Source organism: Anoplophora glabripennis, unplaced genomic scaffold, assembly GCF_000390285.2.
Source record: "Anoplophora glabripennis isolate ALB-LARVAE unplaced genomic scaffold, Agla_2.0 scaffold136, whole genome shotgun sequence".
Taxonomy (NCBI): Eukaryota; Metazoa; Arthropoda; class Insecta; order Coleoptera; family Cerambycidae; genus Anoplophora; species Anoplophora glabripennis.
In genome coordinates this window covers 115,510-142,452 of record NW_019416313.1, presented here as the reverse complement: position 1 = coordinate 142,452, position 26,943 = coordinate 115,510, and the positions used below count along the sequence as shown (strand labels likewise).

General features: G+C 37.1%; 3 protein-coding genes across 4 annotated transcripts in view; 2 read left to right on the top strand and 1 right to left on the bottom strand.

Annotated features, from left to right (window-relative positions):
- Positions 1–996: 996 nt before the first annotated feature.
- Positions 997–12,520, top strand: LOC108911608. Its single transcript, XM_023454046.1, has 5 exons — positions 997–1,289; positions 3,893–4,181; positions 8,861–9,183; positions 9,272–9,642; positions 11,139–12,520. Exons 1-5 carry the CDS (start codon positions 997–999, stop codon positions 11,585–11,587), a joined length of 1,725 nt encoding a protein of 574 aa, XP_023309814.1. The 3' UTR covers positions 11,588–12,520.
- Positions 12,521–16,246: 3,726 nt separating this feature from the next.
- LOC108911622 (tRNA-dihydrouridine(16/17) synthase [NAD(P)(+)]-like) lies at positions 16,247–18,543 on the top strand. 2 transcript variants are annotated; one of them, XM_018716599.1, is made up of 7 exons: positions 16,247–16,536; positions 16,593–16,752; positions 16,803–16,998; positions 17,547–17,795; positions 17,847–18,108; positions 18,164–18,319; positions 18,369–18,543. In XM_018716599.1, exons 1-7 carry the CDS (start codon positions 16,324–16,326, stop codon positions 18,531–18,533), a joined length of 1,401 nt encoding a protein of 466 aa, XP_018572115.1. In that variant the 5' UTR covers positions 16,247–16,323; the 3' UTR covers positions 18,534–18,543. The 2 variants fall into 2 exon arrangements, with proteins under 2 accessions (XP_018572115.1, XP_018572116.1); XM_018716600.1 differs by having other exon boundaries at positions 16,470–16,536; positions 16,577–16,752.
- Positions 18,544–18,732: 189 nt separating this feature from the next.
- The window catches only part of LOC108911619 (SPARC-related modular calcium-binding protein 2), a 31,715-nt gene continuing 23,504 nt past the window's right edge, over positions 18,733–26,943 (bottom strand). The window contains exons 2-8 of the mRNA XM_018716596.1: positions 26,088–26,302; positions 25,758–26,021; positions 25,457–25,695; positions 22,809–22,901; positions 19,927–20,093; positions 19,400–19,865; positions 18,733–19,307 (exon numbers count right to left, since the gene is read on the bottom strand). Coding sequence (XP_018572112.1) covers positions 19,231–19,307; positions 19,400–19,865; positions 19,927–20,093; positions 22,809–22,901; positions 25,457–25,695; positions 25,758–26,021; positions 26,088–26,302 — 1,521 coding nt within the window. The 3' untranslated portion in view covers positions 18,733–19,230. The remainder of the gene's footprint in view (positions 19,308–19,399; positions 19,866–19,926; positions 20,094–22,808; positions 22,902–25,456; positions 25,696–25,757; positions 26,022–26,087; positions 26,303–26,943) is intronic.

Genomic DNA, 26,943 nt, shown 5'->3' with positions numbered 1-26,943 from the left:
TAAACATACAAAACAAAAAAATCTATTTGTTTGGTCACAACCACACAACCATAGGGTCTTATCATAAATGTTTTTATCAAATTTGCGAAAGCCGGCCCATTTTTGCACTCTTTCTGCACCTCAACTAAATTCAACACTGGCGTTGGACGTCCGTTATTTTTCAATTCGACTTTTTCCTCTAAACTTAAATTACTAATAACAAGTTTTTTTTATTTCACAAACCCTCATTTTAAACTTAAACTTATAAAATATAATGTCTTAAAAAGCGCCAAAGCAAAAACAAAACACATATAACCACACTTCAGTGATACGGGTTACCGCCTCATGGAGTCCCAAAAACAAAGCGCGCAAGCGCGCGAGCCTATCGTCGCCTATCCCCTCCACGTGCCAATTTGTCCAATCATATGTAAAAATATGCTTGCACGATGGACTCAGATTTCACGGTCCGCGATGGAGTGGGGATTGCGCGCGCGGTTAAACATAACTCTTTGGTACGATCATAGATGGCAGATGGCATTAATCTGAGCTACGTTCACGGAGTACATGCACTTTATGCAACCAACCTAACATCCAAGAGATATTGAATGCATGCTATTTAGATTTCTTATTGATTTAAATAAATACATTATTTTAAGTTTATAGTTTGAAAATATCTGGGGGGGGGCGGAGTCCCAGAGTCCTCCTTCACGAGCCGCCACTGTTGCCGACTATAAAACCGCTCTAAATTATAAATTTACTTGAAGTTATTTTCATAAAAAGCTTAAACTGCAGTACAAGCGCACACGTCGACAAATTTTAACAATCCGGTCCAGTTGACAGACGGCCTTCCGGCGACGTGGCGCCGCGCCCCGCGCGCCGGTCGATACCGCCCCCGTCTGAGGCACACGGCCGCCGCCAGTACGCACGTGACCGCTCCGCACGCCGGACCCCTCGTCGCCGTCCGTTTCCGTCCGTCGCCGCCGGGTGCCATGGAGAAGATGCCCAGCCGCTCCAGCCATGCTGAGCGGCGCGGGTGATGCGTCCGCCCGCAGGCTGCGCCGCCAGCACGGCTTCCAGCTGCCGCTGCACCCGCTCCAGCTGTCCGGCTGGCTAGTCCTGGCCGCCCTCACCGGCGGCGCCTTCCTGGTGCTGGTGCCGGCGTTGCCGCTGCACGCGCAGCCCGCCGTGCTCGCCACCCTTTCGGTGCTGCTGCTGCTGCATCTGGCCGCCCACCTGGGGGCGGCGCTTCTGGATCCCGCCGAGGCCTCGCTTCGCTCGAAGCCGCCCGAACCCGTGCCGCAGCTAGACAGGTAGGAATTAGGCTCTAAAAATGTTCCTCCGGCCGGTTCAGCGTTGTAACATATCTCGATTAAATTGCTTTTATTTTTTGGTACACGTTGTGCGAATAAATTATGACGCGTTTTAATGGGGTCGCCATGTACAGGGTTAGGTACATCTTATAGCTGTTTTCATTGATTATTTATTCATAACAAATGCACGAAGTTCTTCATTCATAAATGGTTTGGTTTTACACTGCTACAGACTTCGTGAATTTCTTTGATACATAATCAGTTCTACCAACAAATTAAAGTAGCAAATAAATTTCAAACTTCACATTCAAAAAAATGTCATATACCTTTTCACATATACATAATGGTACAACAACAGCACCGTTTTGACACTATTTATAAATATTAGTATTTATAAGCAACAAATCAGTAAAAACAATAAAAAAGTAGTACGACACCACATAATTATTTATTACATATGCCAATAACATAACCTCATTAGGCTCATGAAGCTGAAGATTTGTTGGGTTGGTATTTCTGAACTGAATGAAAATAATAGCTGTTTTACATTGACAATTTATTGATGAATAAATTGACGAACTTCTTCATGAATTAATTCACGAATTTATTGGTAAACAGTGTGGTTTTACACTGCTACAGACTTTGTCTAGTTTTTTTACATATGAATCAAAGAAGCAAATACATTTCAAAAATGTCATCTTGCCACTCATAATTGTAGTGATACAACAGCGGTACCGTTCTGACACATATTATATAAATATTAGTTTTTGTAAGCAACAAATCAGTAAAAACAATACAAAACTAGCACGACGCCACACAATTATTTACATATTCTAATAACATAGTTAACCTATATTCCAGTAACATAACCTCATTACTGATCTGAGGCTGGAAATCTGTTGGGTTGGTACTTCCGAACTTCACGAAGAAATTGACGAAAATTAGAACATGCTATAATTCGTCAAGAAGTTGATGAATAAATTCATGAAGTTATTTGACAGCAGATTTGGTGCATTACATTTGTGCAATTTCTTCACGAAGCGACTTTATGAATAAATTTGTTAATAAATTCGCACCGTAAAACAGCTATTGTAGGTATTCGCATATTATGACAGGACAAAAAGCCTTTAAAAATTGTTTTTAATGCCTCTAATTGAATATTTTCAAGAATTGCTTCTTAGAAGATTTGAAGGCAATTCTCTACTTGATTGTCGCAATATGCATTCCATAATATTTTTATTTAAAGTAATTCATTATATCCTTGATGTATCGTAAAATGGGGTGAGTTGATATCACTGTGGTGCCTTGATAAATTCTACTCCTATTTCAAACCCACATAACACTGTGTAAGTTATGAATCCGATCGGCAAGAATAAATTTGATCATACCTAAAACCTTCAGAAATCAAAACAAAGAGTTTAAAACGTTCTACTTAAAACAGCCAACAGTAATATTTTACATTATTCTCTTTTCTACAAGATGTGTAGAAGTTATGATCTAGTGCACACTTTTATACATATATTTAATTCTAACATATCAAAAAAATTTGTTTGTCCTTACTTCCAGATTCTTAGTTTGTATTTTTTTGTACTGTAATATGTATATATGTGTGCATTGCTATTCAAGTATGCATATATTGATTTGTAAATGCATGATATACTGGACATGTTCATTTGCGTGTGACATCTTATTTTTCTTGTTTTAATTAATTTTATTTTCTGATACATCTTTCATATATACATGTTTTGCTTACTGTGTCGCCCTATATACTATGTATTTTTGTTGTAGGACCTGTTTATATTTATATGCATATATATTTTTTCATTCTTCTCACTATTCTGTAATTAGGACTTGTTCCTGTTGGATAGCTTAGTCTAAACAAATAAATAAATAAAGAAATAAATAAATATTATCATACATTGGTATTACCACTTACCAGTTTGAATTTATTACAAGTGGGACCAGTTAACATTTTCTTTGAATTATTATTATTGCAAAAATAATATTAAAAATTATGATTGTAAATTATGCTCAAGCGATCTAAGTTTAGTTATTTTTTTTGTCTTTTGTAGTTTTATTTTCTTTAGATTGGTTGAGATTAGTTTTCAGTATTTCGCTAACGTCTACAAGTTCATAGAGGCATTTTAATTATGGGTAAGATATAACCTACGAAATATGTCATATTTAAATGTCATCTTTACTCCAATGCCTGGTGATTATATGAAATATATGAACTCAAATTCCATGATCAAGTGGAAAATTGACGTGATTTAGCCCAGTTATATCTTGTCAATGAAATTCTGAATATCAGCACGGGGCAAAGCCACGCGATTTGATGATTGATGGGCGTGGTCACTCATATAGAACAATACTAATAGTTATAATCAAGTATCTACGCATTTTCTTCGCAAAATGCGATCCAACCAAGACATTGAATAAAAAAAATACAGAATCATTAAAGAAAAACGGATTTTTGTCATGATTTGTTAACTGCAGAGGGAATTAGCCGGTATCCCTATAGCTATTAGAACTTCTAGCTCAAACCCGTGCCCTTTTTTAATTCATGGTTTATATTACACGTCGCGTGGCTTCTTCCTTCGCAGGGCCAAGCACCAGCACGTCATCGAGGCGGGTGAGTGTCACCTGTGCCGCATCCTGACGACGGGCCCGCGCACCAAGCATTGCAGCGCGTGCAACAAGTGCGTGGCCAGCTTCGACCACCACTGCAAGTGGCTGAACCACTGCGTCGGGGGCCGCAACTACGCGCTCTTCCTCATGTGCGTCTCCACGGCGGTGGTGGCCGCCGCGCTCGTCGCGGCGCTCGCCGTCGCGGAGCTGGCGCTCCACCACTCCTACTGGGGGGCCTCCACCGACGCGGCCAGCGACAAGAAGGTGAGTACGGATACGAATAAGAAGTATGCTCTAAATTTGACGTAACTATGTTCTGCCGCTAACTTCATATAAATGTGAGGATTTGGAATTCTGTAAAGTAGTAGTAAGGCCAAAATAAGAGGTTCTTTAAGCAGTTATACAGGGTGTCTGGGAAAGGTTGGGAAATCCGAAGCTGGAGATACTGTTGGCCAAAATAAGTCGATTGAGTCAAATATGTCTTTTTCAAAGATACAGGGCATTCAGTGTTTGAATTTTATTTTGAAATTTTTCAATTATTTTGAAAACTGTCAGAGTATAAACAAAAACACATTTCAATATTATTTATTTTTTATTTCCTGGCTATGGCGGAAAATCCTTTGCCACAGTTAATTTTCACTTGCCACAGGGGTTGCGCAAACACGTATTTTTAAATCACCCCAGAAGTAGAAATCCGAAGGATTTAAATCTGGTGATCTAGGCGGCCAGGATACTGGTTCTGATCGGCCTATCTATCCATCGATCTGGATAAACCCTATTTAAGTGTTCCCTAATTTGCATAAACTAAAATGAGGTGGAGCACCATCGTGCATAAACCACATATTATTAATGTCTGCTTGTAAGGGAAGATCCTCTAATAAATTGGGTAGTTGTTCTTGGAGAAACTGTAAATATCTCTGGTCATTTAGCCAAGATGATAATTCAAAAGGTCCTATTAAATGATGTCCAATTATGCCTGCCCATAAATTCATTTGAAACTGCACTTGATGGCGGGTTTGCCTTATACCATGAAGGTTTTCGTCTGCATAAATGTGTAGATGGGTCCGTCCCTACGAAAACCTGCTTCGTCGGAAAATACACTAGGCACAAAAATTAAGGGATATTAAAAAATTCCTAAAATTTTGGGTGATTTTCAAAGAGCTGTAACTTGGAGGGAAATAGTCGTACAGAGAAGAAAAAAAAGGAAATTGAAGCTTCAGGTGTCTAGTTTTCAGATCTTCAGTTTAAAATTTTTTAGTGTCGGCAATTTTTGAGAAAGAAAATCAATGGAAAAAAAATTGTAAATTTTTGCTTTTTTTAAAAAGTCCTACGGACTTCAAAAAAATATTTGTTTTGGTAATTTCATCAAGAAGCTCTTTTAGATAATTTAATTCTCTTCAATTTGAGTGGTTCCGGAGCCTTGTACGAGTTATCGTCGATCAAAACAAAAATAATGTTTACCTTTGGCAATCAATTACTCGGTCGTACAGAAAATCCAAGCAGGGTTTTGGAAACTGCAAAGTATTCTCTACAAGTCGTAATTATGTGTTTTTGATTTTTTTTCAAAGTTAGTTTCAAAGTGTTGGTTAGAAAAAAGTAAAAAATTGCATAATTAGGGATATTTGAATAACTTGGATATCGACTGTAACTTTTCAACCTCAAAGTGTCCTAAAGAAACCCTGATAATTTCAAAACGCTGCGATTTTGTTTTCCTAATGCCCGGAATGTTTAAATTTGTCGTTTTGCTGAAAATCCATGTAATAAGTAATTTTTCACTTTTTATTCATTTTTTTAAGTTAAAAATATTTTTTTAGCAATAATCCATATTTTCTTTATAAAAAAACGTTCCTGATTCTAAAAAAATGAAAAAAAAAATTTAGAAAAAGCAAAAATTTACAAACATTTTTTTTCCGTTGATTTTCTTATGATTACTCAAAAACTGCTAACGCTAAAAAATTATTTTAAACTGCAGATCTGAAAACTAGACATCTGAAGCTTTAATTTCCTTTTTTTTAATTCTCTCTACGAGCATTTCCCTCAAAGTTGCAGCTCTTTGAAAATCACCCAAAATTTTGGATTTTTTTTAATATCCCTTAACTTCTGGGCTTAGTGTAGTATTGAGGTGGTAAAAAAATCATGAGCTTAGTTAACCTTTTCCAAGAGCCATGTGCAAAATTGTATTCTTACAAGATAGTCATCTATGCTTAAACCTTGACCTTTTTGCGTATGGTATGGATGGAGAAGTTGTTCTTTAAGATTAAGAATATTATTTACGATGCATTTTGAAATCTGAAACTGTCCGCTACATTCCTAACACTAACTGTAGGATATACAGCGACAGAATCCAAAACAGCTTCTTCAACCTCAACTGAACGAATAGTTCTGTGAGTTGTTGAGGTCGCCTATCATTACGAGAACACGCTGTAGAGCTTGAATTACTCTCCATTTTAAGAATACAAACCCAAAATCTCTAATAAATTAATTAAAATCACAATTAAATTAGCGGAATAGGCGGACTTCTTCCACGCATACACCTATTTGCCTGTGCCGGCAGAATTGCCTGGAACCGAATAAACGCAACCCAACTGACGTCACATCCCAAACACCAATGATAGTCTAGAAAACTGTGCAATGTCGACTGCTCTGGGAGAATACGGCACACACAATTTTATACGAAGAATTTACAGTCTTTGAATTGACTGCTAAAATTGGCGAGCCGGATTAAAGATGAAATCACTGCCTATTATTTTGGGATACGATTTGTAGGTATTTTAAAAATATTTCAACAATTATAATAATAATAATTATTATTATTATTGAGAAATTTCCAAATAAAATTCAAATATTGAACGCCCTCTATCTTTGAAACCAGGAACATTTGCATAAGGCATATTTGGCTCAATCGACTTACTGTAGCCATCAGTATCTCCAGCTTCGGGATTTCCCAGCCTATCGCAGACCCCTTCTATAAAAAATTTCACACAAATCAAAGGTAAATAAATTAATTATCAGTTCACAATAGGACTTTTAAGAATACAGCAATAAACATTTATTATTAAGTTTAAGCTTCTCGCAGGCAATGAAGCTTTTATTGGCAGAAATAAAAACAGACTACGGCAGTCATTAATCAAACTAACGATGCTCCTGGGGTAATAACCCGAAAAAACATACGCGACCTTATGAATTAGCCTTCCCCTGCGCTAGGAGGCAAAGGGGTGCGGATTCGAGATGGGGCAAACGCATTTGTGTCAAGTGGAGCCAGCGTAGCTATAGTAACTGGAAGACTGACCCCTGAAATAGCTTTTCATTCGACTTATTGAATGTATGTATTTAGGCGTCGACATTGTTGGGTATTACGAAATAAGAAAAATCGATTTTTGTGGAAAATCGACGGTCTTGCCAGGAATACACACCTACCTATCGGATTTGAATATATTACTAAGTACAGAAATAAAGCATTACCCCAGTCGGCTATGCTAGAAAACTTATAATAATGCTACCGATTCTCTATTGTTTATCTTCACAGCCAACTACGATATCTTATGATTTTATTAGACATTAGACAAGTTGGAACAAAACATTTGTATATTTTTTGTATTCTTGTACAAGACGGAGCTTATTATGCCAAATGTCTTACACGCTTCCCGATAAGCAAATTCTAGGTCAGGTCAGAACTTTGTCGAACTCAACTTGGAAAGTTTTATTGGCTCTCGGTGTTCCTGGGACAATTTATATCCCAAGAAGTCGTCCCCTTCCATAAAAAGTTGGCAGAGGGGTTTGCCAAGATGGGAGATCTCATATTAATTCATTTGGACTTCTTAAACTAAGTGGAGTGATTTGATCGAAGGAACAGTAGTTGCAGGTGAAATAAAAACCGAGTTGAATTAAACTACGGATAGAAAATTATAAAACAACAGTAACGACTCCTCAGCTATTTATGTTTTCATGAGGAAACATGCCAAATTTCCATCACTTAAGTCCTCGCCCTCGCTCGTAACGAATTACGTGATTTATATGTTAAGTAGACCAAAGCTTTCCCAGTTTGCTTTTCATATGACAGGAGCTTGTGCTCGGCGTTACATTTTTGTCGCGACATTTGCATACGCTTAACATAAATAGTTATTGATTTAAACAGTTTACAGCGTCTATTAATTAACAAAATTGACGTGCTCCGTTTTCATCAACGCTGAGTGGAATGTCTTGTAGGTTACGTGATGGAAATGGCTGAAATTCCAATTGAATGTCTGTGAAAATGAAATCGTAGTAAGCCGTGTTTTTAACTTTACTTCCACTAATTATCTGAGTGGTTCTTAATTGGCGTAAGTTTCCAGGATAAATAAAAAATGTTCATTATTCAATTTATTCCATATTGTTTGCCGTTTTATTTAAATCATTTTGACTGTTTTTTTCTTTTTTGTATGTATATGTCATAGTTTATTCATCACCGTTGGGCAAATTAAATTAAAATAAATGAATAGATTGTCCATATACAATAAGACAATGTAAAATGAAATAGTCTAACAAATTAAAATTAGTTATTTGTTTAACTACGCAGTAAAATACAAGATTTAATGCCGTGGCTGTTATCCAATGGGCGAGGCGCAGCCGAGTCTATTACAGCAGCCAAAGCATTAAATCCAAATTAAATCTATTTTTTAAATAATTCAACCACTTTAGATGATTCAATAGTTCATTGACCATCTATTATTGAAAATACTAATTTAACTATAAGTGTCTACATTGAATAAAATTACTTTCGTCAAAGAACAAATTTTAATTTTCAAATTTAACGACAGTAAAAATGATTCTAATGCATAGGCAGTAAATGTGACACTTTATGCCTGACAGCGGCCACTAAAACTACGCCTTTAATGTCGATCGGCGAAAAACTTATTTAAAGTATTGCGTTTCCATCCAAAGGAATATTCATTTTGATTTTTCAGGACCACCCACCGTCCGAGACCAATTCCTCCGGCCCGATACCGCCGTCCTCGCTACCTTCGAGCGATGCTGCCTTCCTGGCCGTAGTGGCGGCTTTGGGACTACTGGCCGCCGTTACCGCAGGTTTGCTGCTTCATCTCTGTTTCTTTCACATCTACATCTCCTTCCTGGGTCTCACCACCTACGAGTACATCCGGCAGCAACGCCAGAGCCAAGTGCAATCGCCCGTACCTGCTGCTAATAGAGAGGAAGAAGAACGAGGGACGGCCAACGCCAACTCGACGCTACGCCACCGCCCGGTGAACCTCCATTGTGGAGAGGAAAGGTACAGAACACAGAGATTTTTTTAAATATAAAATGAGATGAGACATATCGATTAAAATAGAGTAAATTTATTATTATTGAAATTACAGGTCGCGGACGACTCTCTTCACCTGCACCATCCTGGAGGAGACCTTCTCCAACTGCTCCTCGGCCGCGGAACCCACCCCCACGCCGCCAAGCACGCCCCAGGACTGCCAGCTCTGCGTGTTAACCAGCAACTCGGTGGCGCCGGAGTCGAAAGCACCGCCTCCGCCGAAGAAGCTCCGGAGGAAGTGGAACTGCTGCGTGTCGGTGCCTGACAGTCCCGATGATCCTCACAGTCCGTCGGAACCGAGGTGTCTTATGTCCCTCTGCAGGCACAAAGTGAAAAGCAAAAATTTGCCTGCGCTGGAAGGCCGGCCCCATAGGACGCACGGTCACTGGTCCAGCGCCAAGCTTAGGATGTTGTTTAGGATATTGGGTGAGTTTTGTTCTATGGCTAAAACCGAAAAGAATTTTGATGGTGAGCCCCACGTTGGGCGCCAAAATGTCTCGGACAAACTTCTTGCTCTTAGGTATGTGGCGTTATATTGAAAGAATTTATTTTGGCGCCCAACATGGAGTTTTCCGTCAAAAGCGAACTCCATTAAAATTTACAACGAACAAAAACACAATATAATTGAAACAATATGGAAAGAGAGTCAACAAATAACTGCTTCATGTTAAAGTAGAAGAGAAACCAAATTTTGGCGTTATGTCTACGTGCGCTAATTCGCTAAATTATGTCCACACCCATTTACACAAATAATCTCTCGAAATCGACTTCGAAGTATTGCGTGTTACAGATAAATGATCTAAAAGTGCTAATTATGCTAATTACTGGAAATCTATTATTTGATGTGTATTAGTGTTCAAATTATTCAGTTAAATATATTAACTACGGCAAGAAATGCTAAAAATGCCACGATTCGTGGGTATTAATAGTAAATACGTGTGCGACTCGCATAAATACGTTTAATAATTTCTGTGGAACACGAGGCGATATTACTGGAAATATTTTGCTTTTTGGTGGGAAAGGAACGCCACTAGACAACCCTTTTAACGAATTTGCCCTGCTTCTGCATGTTACGCGACGCAGCCACTCCTACATTTCCTGTAAAGGCTAGTTTTACAAATTCCGGTAATGTGGTCGTTAATCATAAAATCTACTCCAGTTACACGTTTAACAATAATTGCCAGCGTACAGAATCGTGTATACCAACCCACCCCCAGCGTTTACATAGGAAATCGATATATATTTAACACTAAACACTGCGAAATGAACATTAAAGTAATATTGATATATAAACGTGTTGCATGTTTTCAGAAATGATTTAATATAACAATAATACGTTGACTTTTTAAGTGTAAATCTTTGTTTTTAAACTCTGAGTTTGTTTCGATATTTTCGACTGGTTCCTCTATTTGGAGATTTTTCCGAGTTATTTCGTTATCATCCGCTTCAAAGAGTCTCCAGAGAGCCACGCTAAATTACTAGATAATTACATATAACATTTATTTTAATAACTATTACCCTTTACTGGTTACGATACGAACAAATAATAATACGTATTATACCAACAAACATACCCCGCCAAGCAATGCTTTGCACGGCACTGGCAATGCGGCAAAGCTAAGTGAACCCGTGTAGGTACCATACAAAAAGGTTATTTACGACCTAGTGGACCAATACAGGTTTGCTTTGATGACCAGCGCGCCGCCGTCAATTCTACATCAGGCGGACTAGTTTACCAATACCGGACTCGCCGAATTGATATTCGAATATAAATTACGAGACACGTAATGGTCAAAGCATAAGAAGAAATTTCTGGAGAAGTGCATACGGTCCTGCGCTTTAAGATTTACAGGTTCCAATTGACATCGTAACAACTATACATATAATGTGACCAGTTGTAGAAATTAATTTTACATTTTCAGGTAACCTGGGCCAGAACAGGAGGCGATCGTCCCAGCCATCCCCGCATCCGTCTCCGCAACCCGTCCACCGCAGCAACCAAGTGGTGCCCTCACCGGGGGACACCGGCTGCCCCGACGCCATCCACACCGTAAACAACCTGGTGCCCGTCCCCTGCTATCCGGACGCGACGCGTCGCGCCAACGTTCTGCCCGCGTTGCCCGCTCCCCCGCGACGCCGTCTCATCAGCGATACCGAGTTAGCCAACGCACTGGCGGCGCTGCAACAGCAGCAACGATGCGGTAACGTCCGCCGTCCTCTCTACAGAAGGAGAAGAAGGAGCGTGGCGCACCGACAAAAAACGCCCGCGTTGTCCCCGATCCGAGAGAGCGGCTTGTCCAATCCCACTTCTCCGTCCCGACAGAACTGCACTGTGAGTGCCATCAGCGGGTCGTGCACGAGGCCGTTCTAAACGCGTCGCCGCATGTGGGTCCAGTTCCAAACGCAGCCTGTCAGTAGCGGATCCGTATTTTAAACGCGAGTGCCCACAAGTTATGGATTCTTACGCTAGGCGTCGCTGGAAATTTTCGTTCTGTCGCTTAGATTGGTGTGTGGCGTACGGTGCTGCCTCTAGTGCGTGCGATTTCTTTGTTTGTTAGTTCATGATAGCTGGCTTTCTAATTCGATATCTGATTCTTTTCAGCTAGGTTTCTCCTTGAAGCGTTGAAAGATCCACAGATCAAGAAAAGACATAGATACATAATTTATACCTATGTGGCTTGAAGCCAAAATAGTTCATCGGAAGGGTGAGGAAGTTGTGTTTGCATTCCCTCATGGGCAGTGGCGTATCATTTTATAGGGGCTGATTGCAACTAAAATAACAAGTTTAATAATTATAATTGTAAATTTTATTTTCCGCAGATAAACTAGGGAAAATATGATGTAAATAGGTATGTTAAGAAAGCGTGTTTTATTTCTTAAGGTATCTATGAGATTATTTAACTTTTCTTCAACCTATTTTATTACTTATGAACTTCACAGTCCCCTATATTTACTTCTTCCTGGAATACGGTTGAGATGATCTACTGACACAATTTTACTCTCATTTATATACAAAAGGAATGATACATTTCATCATACTCTTAAGCTGTTAATTAATATAATTTTTACGAGATTTTAACAAAACAAAGTATTTAAATTCCATTTGGGTAGGTCCTAGTTTTAATTTTAATAGCTTATGACACGGTGTAAAATTTGGTATCAACTCTTACATAGAATTTATGAAATTTGTATATAGGAAACTAAAAGATTGACCATATTTTAAAATCATAATTCATTTTTATAGAGTCGGTCCATTAACCCTTCCTATTACAAACACATATGTGTGAATTTATATAAAAAACTAAAAATTAGAACAGGTTTAAATATATATTTTATATAGACATGTAGATTTTTACATTGCGTGTTACGGCTATATTACTGGAGTTAAAGTTTGTCCCCAATAAAGCTGTCAATTGGTTTATTTTTTAGGTTGTCTCTATCGAATGAATGTTATGAATGAAAAAAGACAACCATATTACTCAAATAGAAATTTATTGATTATGAAATAAAATGTTTTTTGTTAACATATGCTTTATCCTAAGAATATTATCCTGCATTTTATTACAAAAATGGTCAGAGCATATATAGATATATATAGATATTGTTTCTGTATATGGAATTCCTAAGCTTCTAAACCACTGTCTTCTAATTAGAAGATTTTTCGGAAATCTGTAACATATAAAAAAATCTATTAAATGTTTTACGCCTTGGTTTATCTGATTTACTAATGCTTTTTGGCACTTAAATTTTGTCAAAGCGAAATATTTAAATTTAACCCCAACAGCTTGTTTTATTGCTACGTCTATGATTATTGTTATTTATGGAACGATCGTTGATTTTGTTTCATTTGGTACATATTGCAAATATAGCACTTCTTCGGCGTTGTTCAACACTTTTTTCACTGGAAAAAATCTTACTAACAAGCACGAAATCATTAAAAACGCAAAAACATTAGATTACACTACGAAACACAACAATGGCGAACTCGAATTTTCTGGAAAATGTCAAAATTTGAGCGTAAAAGTGGCGCGAAACTTAAATGAACCAATCACAACACGGGGAATAGTAAATATAAACATGAATCATTTGAGATTCTAACAAATACCCTGAATTATTTATCTATGTCTTTTCTTGATCTGTGGAAAGATCGATGAAATACTGCTACACTAAAGAAACGTTTGGTAACACTACCTTATAAATGAAAATCTACTTAAACCTCGTATAAAGTATCAATAAAGAGTAGATAAAAATACCTCTTGGCCGGAAAAGGCAAACTAACAACTTGAAAAACTCTTAGTTAAACCCGATTTTACCATTTTTGTTCTTAACAAATTATTAGGTATGTCTGTAAAATATGATTTATAAACGAATATGTACATTGAAAATTTTTTTAGGATCTCAGAAATAATATAGGTATATATAAAAGCAGTTGAAATTTTCATTTCAGAGATTATTAATGGAATAACCCTATATATTCGTTTTTTTATTACTGACCCTGCACATAGTCAAGATTGCCATGGAACCAGTGTATATTTATGTTTTTTCCGTAGATTTGCTAAACAGATTTTTTATATGTTTTATAATAAGCCCGTTGTATTCTAGACAAAGGACATTTTTTTAAATAATATATTTATAAAGGAATTAACAGCAAGAAGTCCCGATTTGACATCCATGTAGTTCTTTCTATGGTGGAGTCTGAAAGAGAAGGTAAACAAAGAATAACCTAATAATTTGTGTGACTTAAGAAAGGAAACATTGAATTTGAGTTCAAATATTTTAATCAAAAGTAGTCAGTTCCAACAATCGTACCCTAAAACCGTTTTTCAAACATTTCATGTTAACAATTTTTTTGTAATAAATTTTCGGGACTTACACAATTAATTTTTTAATTTATAATCCCGAAAATGTTTATTGCAAAAAAATGCTGTTAAAATGAAGATCTTGAAAAACTGTTTTAGGGGATGATTCTTAACTACCTTTGATTAAAACATATGAAGTCAAATTCCATGATCAAATGGAAAATGGGGATTGGGGGTCCACTTGACGTGATTTGACTCGACTATCAATGAGGGGAATTACAAAAAAATATGTACTTCTAATGCAAGTGCAGAAGTATTAGTCAAACTTTTATTTACTTTACAAAATTTAATTAGTTACTGACAATAGACGACATTAAGGATATATTACTGAGTTGAGTGTTTTTATAGGTGATAATTAGGCACTTTGACGCAAGTAAATGGATATTGATGTTCAGAGAGCGCTAGAGTTAATTCAATTCATTTATTTGCGAAGGTGAGAATTGTGTGTAATGCAGCGGTTTATTTCATTACTAGAGAATATAGGAGCGTAATAAAAATCAGAAGCTATGAGAGTTAACTACTTTGTGTTTTAGTGATAAATGAATATTTTTTGCCGTATTAAATATATAAAAATATACATTACATTCTACTTCTATTTATATTTCAATCCCACTTCTGATATTCAATTTTGGTAGCCGCAAATAGCTAGGAAAAGGTTCATAAATAAACATGGCAAGGTTTTCCACAAGTTCCGGTTTTTTCGATGTCTTTTCAGGTCATGGTCATCACGATGTAAACAAAATATGTACGTAGCTAAATTTTATTAGCGTGACACTGAAATGAAAATAAAAGACGAAGCCTGCCTAGTACCAGACGGCATGTCAATGAAAAAATCGTATTTTGTTTGTAAACTTCCTTAATAAGTACCTCAATTTGAAGCATTCAGGATGGATATGTTCAAAACAGGTTGGCGAGGCCTGACATTAGAGAATGTAAAAGCTTTTCGGGGAGAGTCTTCAGTGGCGCACAGGGTGAACAAGCGCTATTTGCACTAGGGCTAAATTAGTCGGTAATAAATAATACGATTTCCGAACTGAAAATGATACATCGTATTTATTATTTATTTGTTTATGTTTGAAGATATCTTGTTTTCTATATTACCATTTCCATTGTCGCTTGTATCTATTTTTTTATAACAATGTCACAACATCGAATCTTAATGTAGGTATCCGAAAGTGTGAATTGGAACTAAACAAGTACCTACAATTGCCTTCTATAAATAATTTTAATGTATTTTAGGAAGTTCATAGTTGTAATGTAAATGGTGTTTGTTATTCTCATTGTTTCAGATTCTAAACAAAATTTCAATTGCAATAATAATATTTGATTTCATAATTGTTAGTTTGCTTTTTCCACATATGGGGACAAGACATTAGAAAGTGAGAATCTACCTAAAATAGGCAAACCATACCCGCACAGTTTACAGTTAAAAAAATTCTAAATACCCATGTAGAAATAGTGGTCGGACGGAACAAAAAAATCCAGCAACGCTTATTTTACATTAAATTCCTGTTTTATATACCTAATTGTATTTTATCCCATCCGTTATTTAATATAAATATACTATTAATGTTTATAAATGTGACTCAAATTGTTAATAAAATTATATTTCGTAGCGTGTTCGTTTTTGTTACGGCATCGCCTAAGCCTAAACGCTGTCCTTCTGGCCAACTAGGTAAATTGAATGTATCCATTACGCTAGGAGTGCCATTTGCATAAAACATCATAAATCTGATCTGAATGCACGCTGCAATGTGCCGTTTGAATACAGACAATCCATTACAAAATAACAGACACGACTATTTCAGACAACTTTCTCTACGCAATTTTGTAATATACAATTGAGTTTTATACTGCGTAACAAAAGTTAAAAATGCAAATAGCATTGCTCAATTTTTTCGATGAGAATTCAATAGAGGTCACTTGTTTGTATATGCTAATTCTCCTTACGACGCCTGTTATCTACCTTATTTCGGTCACACGATTTTATCTTAAAAGTAAAGCGTTAAACTTTTACTTTATATTTTAGTACGTAACTCCAACTACTTAGGTTTTATAGTAAAATAGGTATATTTTTAATTATAGGATGACGTCATAACATCAGTCCTTTCCGGTTGACGATTTCAGTTGGTAACTAACTTAACAAAAATCGCTTACATTGGACCGTTCCTTTATGTTTCTGTTTACAATTTTGTATTTGTATTAATTTGTAGGTTAAGTAGGCAATCGCGTTTATTATATATTTTCAATGGATTTTTGGAAAAATACTTTGGGCTCACCTGTGAAAGTCGTAGCTCCTATGGTAGACGCCAGTGAATTACCTTGGAGGATATTGAGTAGAAGATATGGAGCACAGCTGTGTTACACACCAATGTTGCACAGTGCCATATTTTCCAAAGATCCCAAGTACAGAAAAGAAGCCTTGGCTTCTTGCAAAGAGGATAAACCCCTCATTGTGCAAGTATAACAAATAATACAGCATACATGGCAGTATTTAATAGTATCCACAAATTTTAGTTTTGTGGCAACGATCCACAAGTCATGCTGGAGGCAGCTTTGTTGGCTCAGGACGATTGCTGCGCTATCGATATAAACCTAGGCTGCCCTCAAGCCATAGCGAAAAGGGGGCACTACGGTTCATTTTTACAAGACGAGTGGCCTTTGCTGTATGAAATAGGTAATTATTAAGTTAAGGTACAAGTACCACGTTGATTTTTATTTTTTCAGTAAGTACTTTAAGTAAAAATTTAAAAGTACCTGTTACTTGTAAGGTGAGGAGGTTTGAAACTGTAGAGAAAACAGTAGAGTATGCGAAAATGTTGGAATCAGCCGGTTGTAAAATATTAACCGTGCACGGTAGAACTAGAGAACAGAAAGGTCCGTTGACGGGTCTAGCCGATTGGAGTTACGTCAAAGCAGTCAGGTAAACAGCAATTTATCTAGTGGAAAATTTTGATTGTTTTTTAGTGTTACTAGAGCATAACAGTCTTTTATTAAGTTTTGTTTCTCTAATTCACAACTTAAGCTTTTCTATTATAAATAGTGGTTAGTAATTTTTGTTATGTAAAGAATTTTCTATAAGTGATAACAATATTAAAATAAATGTTGTTTTTCTTTATTATTTGTTAGTCTTAATGGATGATAATTCACTTGAGTGGCAAATTTAATGGACGCTAACGTAAATAATTCATTAAACATAGTTTTTCAGTATGTTTTGCCTCGAAAACAACGAAAAATCTGATTGTCCACCTAGCAACATTTTTTATGAATTTGGAACATTGTATTGTAAAAGGTCATATTTGTTATCGCTTAATTTTGCCATTGTTTGACTTGAAAATATGTTCAATAAAATAATAATAGAATTGAATCGTACATCTAATGAAACGTTATTTTATAAACTTTATTATTTATGCTTAGCCCGAGGTTTCTGCAACCAGTAAATCATCTGTCAATTATATTATAACATTGTAGGGATGTCGTTAAAATACCTGTTATTTCTAACGGCAATATACAATGTATGCAGGACGTTACAAGGTGTTTAAACGAAACCGGAGCAGTCGGAGTGATGACGGCAGAGGGGAACTTGTACAACCCCTCGATATTCATGTACGAAAATCCTCCAGCTTGGAAACCCGCCTTAGAATACCTGGAATTAGCGGAAATGTACCCTTGCCCCTTATCATACGTCAGGGGGCACTTATTCAAATTGTTTCACCACATGTAAGTTTATTAAATTACATTTTCACGAGTTACGTGTCCTTTTTCTTTCAGTTTGTCTATTCCTTCCAACAACCATGTAAGGATAAGGCTGGGCGCAGCGAACACCATGGAGCAGTTCAAGGTTATAGTAAACGAATTGAAAGACATGTACGAACCGTACCACGAAGGGTTAAAACGGTGGGAAGAGACGACAGAAGGCGGTACTCAAAATCTCGTTCTTCCTCCTTGGCTCTGCCAGCCTTACGTCAGGGATACGCCGGAAAATCATGTGAGGAAAGTCGAAGAGAAACGGGTCGAACACGAGGAAAAAGCGGTGAGGAAGAAAATGTAAAAGTTGACCTCGACTCGAACGTTTGTTTCATTTTAAGGCGAGCGATTCTAAGCGGCGTTATGAGGATGCCGACGGCAATCCCATAAGTAGGAAGAAAATGAAGAAACTGAGGCGGATTAACAGAAGGCCGGAGAAGCCAACGAATATTCCCGAGAGAAGCTTGGAGAAGTGCCAGGAATGCCTTAATCCTTTAGTAAGTTACTCTATTTGGTCATACTTTTTTTTTTAATGACGTATTTTAGGGTTCGAAGTGCTTATTCAAATTATGCAAGAAGTGTTGTAGAGATAAGTGTTTCGTGGAGGAACTGGACTGTAAGGGTCACAGGATTTTAGTGAAAACGAGACGGGCGATGGCGAAGCTGTACGCCAGGCGAAAGATAGTGGAAAAAGCTGTTGAAGTTTCTTAGGTTTCAATAAACCCAGTTATTTATTGTCCCTATTTTTTTTACCTTGGCCATTGAATCCAAATCACGGGGTGAGCATTTTCATTTAAGATTTTTTTCCACTTTTTATTTTAAAATGTAGCTAGTGTTGATTTTTTTTTCGTCCATCGGTCCTACCAATTTGAAAATAGAAAAAAAAACACGAGTGTAACAAAAACTGGTTTTATTTTAAATTTGATTTATTACATTAACAAGGCAATTTAATTGGGAGTTTTCATTTATTTTTTTTAACTACTATTACACTCTCGCAAAAACTAAAACTTGGGATATGAACTTAAAAAATCGTAGATTATATTTTTGGTCATACTTTTTAAAGTGATACAAATTGTGAACAAATTCAATAACGGTTACATACATCCAACTTTCACGAAAGTGTAATACTTTGTAGCAGTTAGTAAGTAGTATCTTTTTTTTTTCAAATAAATAAGCATAATGCACTTTCATATAATATTTATATACAGGATAATCGCTAAAAAGGGCACTCTACATCCTTAGGACCATCCTATATATAGGTCCGAGTAAAAGCTATACACTACACTATAATCACAAATCGTTGATAAAAGGCCTCCAGAGCCAGTCCCGGTAAAGCGCATTTCGGCAGTCTCTGTCTGAGTCTGAAGCACTTCCGCCAATGTTCGTAACACGAATAATCGCCGTATCACTAATCGTCTTTCAACATACTCAAGGGATTCTTCTTGCCTGCTCTCGATGATGGTGGCGACGAATTGGTGGAAATACCTGAAAAATACCGAGATGATAAATATGTCAACATATTTTAAATAGGTACGACTGTTATAAGTTTTTTGTTTCGTCCTAAATTAATATCTCACCTTGTTGCACGTTGAGGCATTCCAACCATTCGGTCATACTGATCTGCCTATCCTTATTACTATCACAGTACCTCGGCAGCTTCTTGCCGCATTTCCGCAGGCCCTTGATGGAACCCACCATATCTTTGAACGTTTTCCACTCGTTCCTCTCCAGCATTTTGTTCTTGTTCTTGTCGAACACCACGAAGCTCCAAGTAGCGGCCTGCTCCTCCTTAGAAGCTATCCACGCCAAGCTGCTGAAGCTAGTCGTGCTGTTCACTATCTCCGACATCCTACTATGAAGGAACTGGAGGAGTTCCTTGAGGAAGATGATTTTTTTGTCATCCGGACAGCCTTTCATGGTCTTGTTTGACGTTTTCAGCTGGTCGCACTTGGGGGTGCCGTTCTTTATGGAAGTTCCCGGGATATTCTTCCCCGTGTCTTCGTTGACACACCAGCAGTATCCTGCAGACTTGTAACATTGGATCTGAAGGAGAAAGTTACAATGAAAATCTAAGAAAGCAACATTTTAAAATTTAAAAATATACCTTTTGGTATCTGCCGTCTGGAGTACATTCGGGTACGTACAACTGCTGGTATCCTTCGGACAGTGACACGTTTCTGTCGGAAAGACAGTCCGTGGGTTCCGTTTCTTCACGAATCTCTGAAGATTCCTCTTCATAGTTAGGTCCAATTATTACGCCAGGACTGAGAACTAGTAGATTTAATTTTTAATACATTTTAGGGGCAGTGAATATTAGAGCAAAAAGGATAAACGTGAAATGATTTTTGAATAATGCAAAATAGAATTTTATTCAATCGTATTTCAGGCTTTTAGGTACCATTATTTTTTGGACAAAATTGAAATCCAATCAAGTGTTCTGCTGCCAAAGCCAACGAGCTAAAAAATTAAGATACACATAAACCTAGAAAAAATATAGACTGCGTACAACAAAGGGGTTAAACTCACTCATTCACTCTTCGTTTCGATATAGATGTTCAAAATTCTAGTTCGGGCCGTCATAAATCAAATAGTTTTAAATATATTTATCGTTTTAACTACTAAAGGGCCGTAAAATGAATTCTTCATTGATCGAAAAGTGTTTGGTACTTCCTACAATGGCTTTATCAGAAATTTAACGATGAATATCAGATTTGACGTTTGAACTGATATTTTTCTATTTTTACAAAACTTTTTGGCGACAATTATTTACTTAATAGAAGCCCAATATATTGGGTTGGGAAATTAGTTTTTTTTTCAAATTTAAGATATTTTATTTTTAACTACAATTATCATTATTTTTTAAGTTTCTATATGCCTCTTCTGTAGAAATCCTCCGGTTTTGACATAAAATACTCGTCCAACCAAACTCTTAACCCATTGTCGTTAAAAAAAAAAAAAACATCGCGTAAGGTGTTTGAGAACAAGGGGAAGAGGTAAAAATCAGAAGGTGTGAGGTCGGGAGAGTAAGGCGGGTGGGGCGGAACTTCCCGATTCAACTCCCAAATGGCCGTTTTGGTGCATATGTGACCCTGGTCGCAAAAGAACGTCGATTCACCGATCAGGTCTTTTTTGTTGAATAACCACAGAGTTCGTAATAAAGAATCCCTTTCCAATCCTACCAAACACATTGTCTTTCGAGGATGAAGTTCTGATCTTGTTTTTTGGGGCTTTACCATTCTTTCCGTTGTTTCAAGTTCTCGTACAGACACCATTTTTCATCACCAGTGACAATACGATGAAGAAAACGTTCCTTATGACCACGACGATCGATGACGAGGGGGCAAAACAGCGGCAATTGCAACATGAATTTTTAAATTTAAAGAAAACGGACATTACTTACTCCCCAAAACCATTAATTATATTTTTTGATAATGTGCTAATAATTATCAAATAAAGCAAATATCAAATCTGATACGCCAAATCGCTAATTAACGGCAAATAGGGCATACTTCTATAGATGCCATCTACTTTATTATACAGGGTGTTCTGAAAGTCCGTCAGGAAACTTCGGGAGGTGATTCTACGGATTCAAAAGACATTTTTTTTCGAATTGTTATAGTTTTCAACTTGCAGCTGGTCAAAGTTCAATATTCTTTAATTTTTCTTTTTGAAATGTCTTATTTAATTCAAGTTCGATTTGGCACACCCACTAAGTAGATCAAGCTCTATTGGACCGGTCAGAGAAGACTTTCATTATGCGCCGCTAGAGGGCACTTTACCTAGAACTCAATATTTGTGTTCATAACTTTTTTCTCTTGCTAGACATCACAGAAATTTAAACATTATTGAAAAGAGAAATAATATCAGCAAAAGTATGTACTCTTTATTCAAGCCGATAATTGTAACTGTTTAGCAGGAAATCGCTAATAAAGTGTTATTGAATATCAAATTTTTGATAAATCTTTCTGTAATTAATCAAGTTGCCATGCTTCAAATAAATGTCGTTTATAATTTTAGTGTTACGAATTGTAACAAAAATTGTTTAAAGCAGGTATAAGTTTAATTTTTCACCATAATATATTTTTTTTTTGTCTGTAATAGCATTGTGGAAAAATAAAATGAGTATAATGAATTTACTAATATTTTATTTACTAAGGAAGCTGGTTTTACAATAGATGTTATTAGAGCATGGCAACTTGACTTACAGAAAGAATTATCAAAAATTTGATGTTTATTAAAACTTTAATACCGATTTCCTGCTAAACCTTTACATTTATCGGCTTGAATAGAGGGTACATAATTTTTCTGATATTGTTTCTCTTTTCAATAATGTTTAAATTTCTGTAATGTCTAGTAAGAAAAAAAAGTTATAAACAAAACAAATTTTGAGTACTAGGTAAAGTGCCATCTAGTGGCGCATAATGAAACTTTCTCTGACTGGTCCAATAGAGCTTCTTGTACTTAGGGGTATGCCAAATGAGAGACTAATCGAACTTGAATTAAAAAAGTTATTTAAAAAGAGAAATTAAAAAATTCACTATGACAAGCTGTCACAATTGACAATTCGAAAATCTGCTATTATTTTAATGCGTAGGATCATCACCCGGACTTTCAGAACATCCTGTATAGTGGCCATAGACCTTATAAACTACTGGATTGCCCAACTGTCATTTTGCCAATATAAACGGCAATCGCACAAGCGTGTGCGAGAGAGGCAGAGCTAGTGCGGGCTTATTTATAAAACTTCGACTGTAGCGCTACACTTAATTCAACCAATCATACCGGTGTCCATAGTTTATAAGGTCTATGATAACGGCGCGATCTAGATTTTTATTAATTTGTGGGAAAAAAGTTACCGGCAAATTTCGGTCACGCTGCATCTCTGGGTCTGGCACATGCTGTAAATACCTAATATTTGGACTAAAGCGGCATTCGTAGTGGGAAGGGGCTCGGCAGTTTATTTATTTAAAATCCTGTGGGACTTACCTCCGTGCGGTGGCGACCTGTTCGCACTGATAGCCTCCTCGTAGTCCTCGGAGTCGTCTCCGCTGTCGTTGGATGTGTTCTGGCTACGCCCATCTGCGTTCAGCGACAAGAACACACGCAAAGAAACTATTTAAGTTCAAAACAAAGTACGCGTATGCTACACCTAACTAAATTATTAGTTGTTTAGTAGAAGATGGATCAGTGTCCCCGAAACGTGGTCTAAACGTGTCATATTGATTAATTATATTCTTAATACTTATTCACGTGTATTCTGTGTAGATCTGGAACGTATCAAATAATAGATATGCAAATGGCATTTTTTAAAATTTACAGTCTAGTTTACGGCAATTGTCGGGACGTCGATCTTCTACTATTTAAAGTGTATGGGCGACCGGAAGAGCGGGGGCACGAGTCAAGACTGACTCGACTGCCGGAAGAGGTCGTTAGTGAGTGGTCACCGTCACTAATCTACACCTACCTAAGATTAGTACACAAACTAAAAATAATACAGACACAGACAGGTTTCAGACTATATCGAAGAATTTTATTCTCAAAAACCGGTAGGTAGGTATTTTAAATGAATAGTTGGTTTAATTTTTTTATGAGAGTATGAGAGTAAAAGACGTTTGTCCTAGCGGATTAAATTTGTGACACGCTTTCTGACGACGTCGACCGTCCTCCGTCCTGCCCTGGCGGCAAACGACCTAACTTCCTCTAAAACTGTGGGGTTAACAATTAGCGGGCCTTTTTAATACTCTAATAGCCGTCAAATTACCTTAGCAACCATTTAAATTGCTATGGTTCATTTGTTTTTGTTAGAGGTTCTCATTAAAAAGTACAGTTAATCTTTAGAAACTAAAATAACGCTTTGATTCCTAAAATTAGGGACTAAAAGCACTATTTATTTAGTTTTAAAGTAATAATTTCTTATTCCTCCGTTGTGATACTTGTGATAGTACCAGTTTGACAGGTAAGCAAAATGTGCAACACAATTTTATGTAAATTTATCATATTCTGTTTTAAATAACCTAATGTCTGTATTATTATTAATCTGTGTGTATACAGTATGGACCATTTTGGTGAAGCATCTATTGATATCTTGGAAACTATAAGAGATAGGAAAATGGTTAAATGGGGACTGTTTTGGGCATTTCTGTTGCTAATTTAATGACGCTAGCAGACCTAGCTCTTCGGGTGTTTGGGTTATTTAAAAAAAAAAAGTAAGTGTGGCGTTTTCGAAAATCGTCGGTAACTTTTTTATTTAGAGCAATTTTTAAAATCTGAAGACACTTTTTCACAGCAAGTTTTTTCGATCAATTCACTGTATATTTAGATTTTCACTGCGAAGTTTCGGTTGCGAGAAACCATCAGCAACTTTCTTTTTTCTTATGGGCACCATATTGAATTTTGAGCTGAGCAAAAACATCATTTGTGAGCTTTTCAATGATATAATATAAGTAAAAAAAAATCAAAAACGATCTCAAAAATGAACATTTTATTATTTTTAATAAATCTGTCAACACCGCATAATTTTTCGAAACTATTATAGTATAGTCTCAAATTTTTTTAAAAGCTTGGTGTTGAGTGAAAAAAATATAGGAATGGCCACGTGTTTACGAAGAAAAACCCCATTAGAAGTATATGAATCTTCTATGACGATAATAATATTTTCATTTGTTTCAAACTGCTTATCATTTTGAATTATTGTTAATCATAGAGTTATGGTGACACTTGTTTTAAAATCGGCAAAATGGCTTCATGTAGCTTTTCAAAATTTCTTAAATTTGTAATAAATTTAGAAAAATTTATTTCATTTGGTGGTGGTCTTTCGGGGTAATTTCCAATATAACTGTTTAAAGCCACATTTGCTTTTCTTTTATTTTTAATAAAGCACTCCAACATTTCACATTGTTTCTTCATTGGAATAACGCAAAGCGTATTTTTTTCACCCAACTCAATGACATTGATGATAAACTTTTACAAAATTTTGAGACTATTCTATAATAGTTTCGAAAAATTATGCGGTGTTGCCAGATTTATTAAAAATATTAAATAATTGCTTTTTAACTTCGTTTTTGAATTTTTTTTTTACTTATATTGTATCACTGAAAATCTAAAAGTATGCTCTATTTGCTCAGCTCAATATTCAATACGGCGCCCATAAGAAAAAAGAAGGTTGATGATGATTTCTCGCAACCGAAACGTCGCAATGAAAATCTAAATATACAGTCAATTCCTCGAAAAAACTTGCTTGAAATAGTGTCTCCAGATTTTAAAAATTCCTTTAAATAAAAAAGTTACAGACGATTTTCGAAAACGTCACATTTACTCTTTTTCAAAATAACCCAAACACCTGAAGAGCTAGGACCGGTCTGCAAGCGCCATGCCATTAAGTTAGCAGAACGGTCTAGTCTAAAACTTTTCCCATTTAACCATTTTCCTATCTCTTATAGTTTTCAAGATATTGGTCCACACTGTATAAAGAGTGTGTTTTTTAGCAAGTAATTTTTTAAATTGTACAAACTCATATAGCTTATTTTAGTTTTGTTTTGGTGATATTACAACGCGGCTTGCATTTAACTGGTGCCACGGTGTGAGTTATATTATTTTTTTATTATATTTAAAAAAATTGCCAAGCATCTACCTACCATCTATGCCGTCCCTGGTGAGGCACTCGGCCCACTCCTGCAGCCCGATGAGCTGGTCGCTGTTCACGTCGCACGTCCGCGGGAAGTTCTTGGCACAGCGCTTGGGACGGACCGCTTTCTTCACCACTTTGCGCAGGTCACGGTACTCCGTCTTGTCCAGCACCTCGTCGCCGTTGAGGTCCAGGGCGCGAAACTTCCACGTGATGACCACGGTGTCCGACTCGTTTTTGCCGGTGTCCCTGCAAAGGAATCAACGTTTTTCATAGGCTGTTGTTATGCCACCATTAGCCCTCTAACGCACCTGTTGAACTCGGAGTGAAAACTGTTGATGAGGTTGTTGTTGAGCGTGGCCTTATCGGCCCTTTTGCATATCCGGTTCTTGTGTTTCCGGCTGGGCGAACGCCGCCTCGTGGATTTCCGCTTCCGGCCGCAGCGCGGCTTGCCCCGCCGGCTGGTGGTGTACGGCAGGGGCAGACCTTCGGGGGTTACGCACCAGCAGGCGCCGGTGTCGGGGTGGCACTGAGCCAGCTCGTAGGTGCCGTCTGGCCGACACTTGGGCTTAAAACTGCAACAGGGAAAGGCGATGGTAATACGTTTTCGTGATATCACTGTGGTGAAGGCGATAGCTTACCTATTATTATACAGGGGGTTGGCCACTAGGTAGGAGTCCCACTCGAGGCAGGCGCGCTGCTGCTTGCAAGGCCCCCTTTTGACCAGCGTCAGGTTTTGGTTTTTGCAACGGGCGCGCTCGAGCAGGCATCTGTTGGGGTATGACAGTCCGTCCGAGCCGCAGACGGCTTTCTCGGCGTCCGCATCTCGGCTACAGGCTTTTGGGTTACAAGTTTCCTAAAAAAAAAGAGAAAAATAAAACTCAAGTTATATCCGTGGTGTGAAAATGGCGTGGTGTGCTCGTCAGCCACCTCAAATGCTCTGCACTGCACTGGCAAAGCGGCAAAGCTAAGTGAACCCGTGTACCACACAAAAAATTATTTACGGCCTAGTGTACCAATACAGGTTTGCTTTGATGACCTTCGCGCCGCCGTCAATTCCACATCAGGCGGACTAGTTTACCAATACCGAATTCGCCGAATTGCTATTCGAGTATAAATTACGAGTCACTTCATGGTCAAAGCATAGGAAGAAATTTCAGGAGAAGTGCATACGGTCTTGTGCTTTAAGATTTACAGGTTCCAATTGACATCGTATCACATTCACAACTGTAATTATTATTAAACAGGGTGTAAATAAATAAGTGCGAAAAAATTCAGTGGGTGTTTGCCTGTTGAAAATAAGGTGGGTATTTCATATAAAAAAACACACCCCAAGAGCTCCATACTCCACAATATTAAAATCAAATAGGCCTGTACTGAAATTCTAAACTGTAAGCTTCTAAATCTACTACCTACCCGACGTTTTTTTAAATAACTTAAATGAATATAGATTAAACATTTTTTTGTTTAAAAAAAATTTTTTTTTTAGTTCATCTC

What these genes read in the sequence shown, in the direction of transcription:
- LOC108911622 (XM_018716599.1), top strand. Translation starts at nt 16,324, where the DNA reads ATGGATTTTTGGAAAAATACTTTGGGCTCACCTGTGAAAGTCGTAGCT. An exon ending in ATAAACCCCTCATTGTGCAA is followed by an intron (nt 16,537 to 16,592) that starts GTATAACAAATA and finishes CACAAATTTTAG; the next exon opens with TTTTGTGGCAACGATCCACA. An exon ending in TTCAAATTGTTTCACCACAT is followed by an intron (nt 17,796 to 17,846) that starts GTAAGTTTATTA and finishes TTTTTCTTTCAG; the next exon opens with TTTGTCTATTCCTTCCAACA.
- LOC108911608 (XM_023454046.1), top strand. Translation starts at nt 997, where the DNA reads ATGCTGAGCGGCGCGGGTGATGCGTCCGCCCGCAGGCTGCGCCGCCAG. An exon ending in CTCCATTGTGGAGAGGAAAG is followed by an intron (nt 9,184 to 9,271) that starts GTACAGAACACA and finishes TTGAAATTACAG; the next exon opens with GTCGCGGACGACTCTCTTCA. An exon ending in GATGTTGTTTAGGATATTGG is followed by an intron (nt 9,643 to 11,138) that starts GTGAGTTTTGTT and finishes TTACATTTTCAG; the next exon opens with GTAACCTGGGCCAGAACAGG.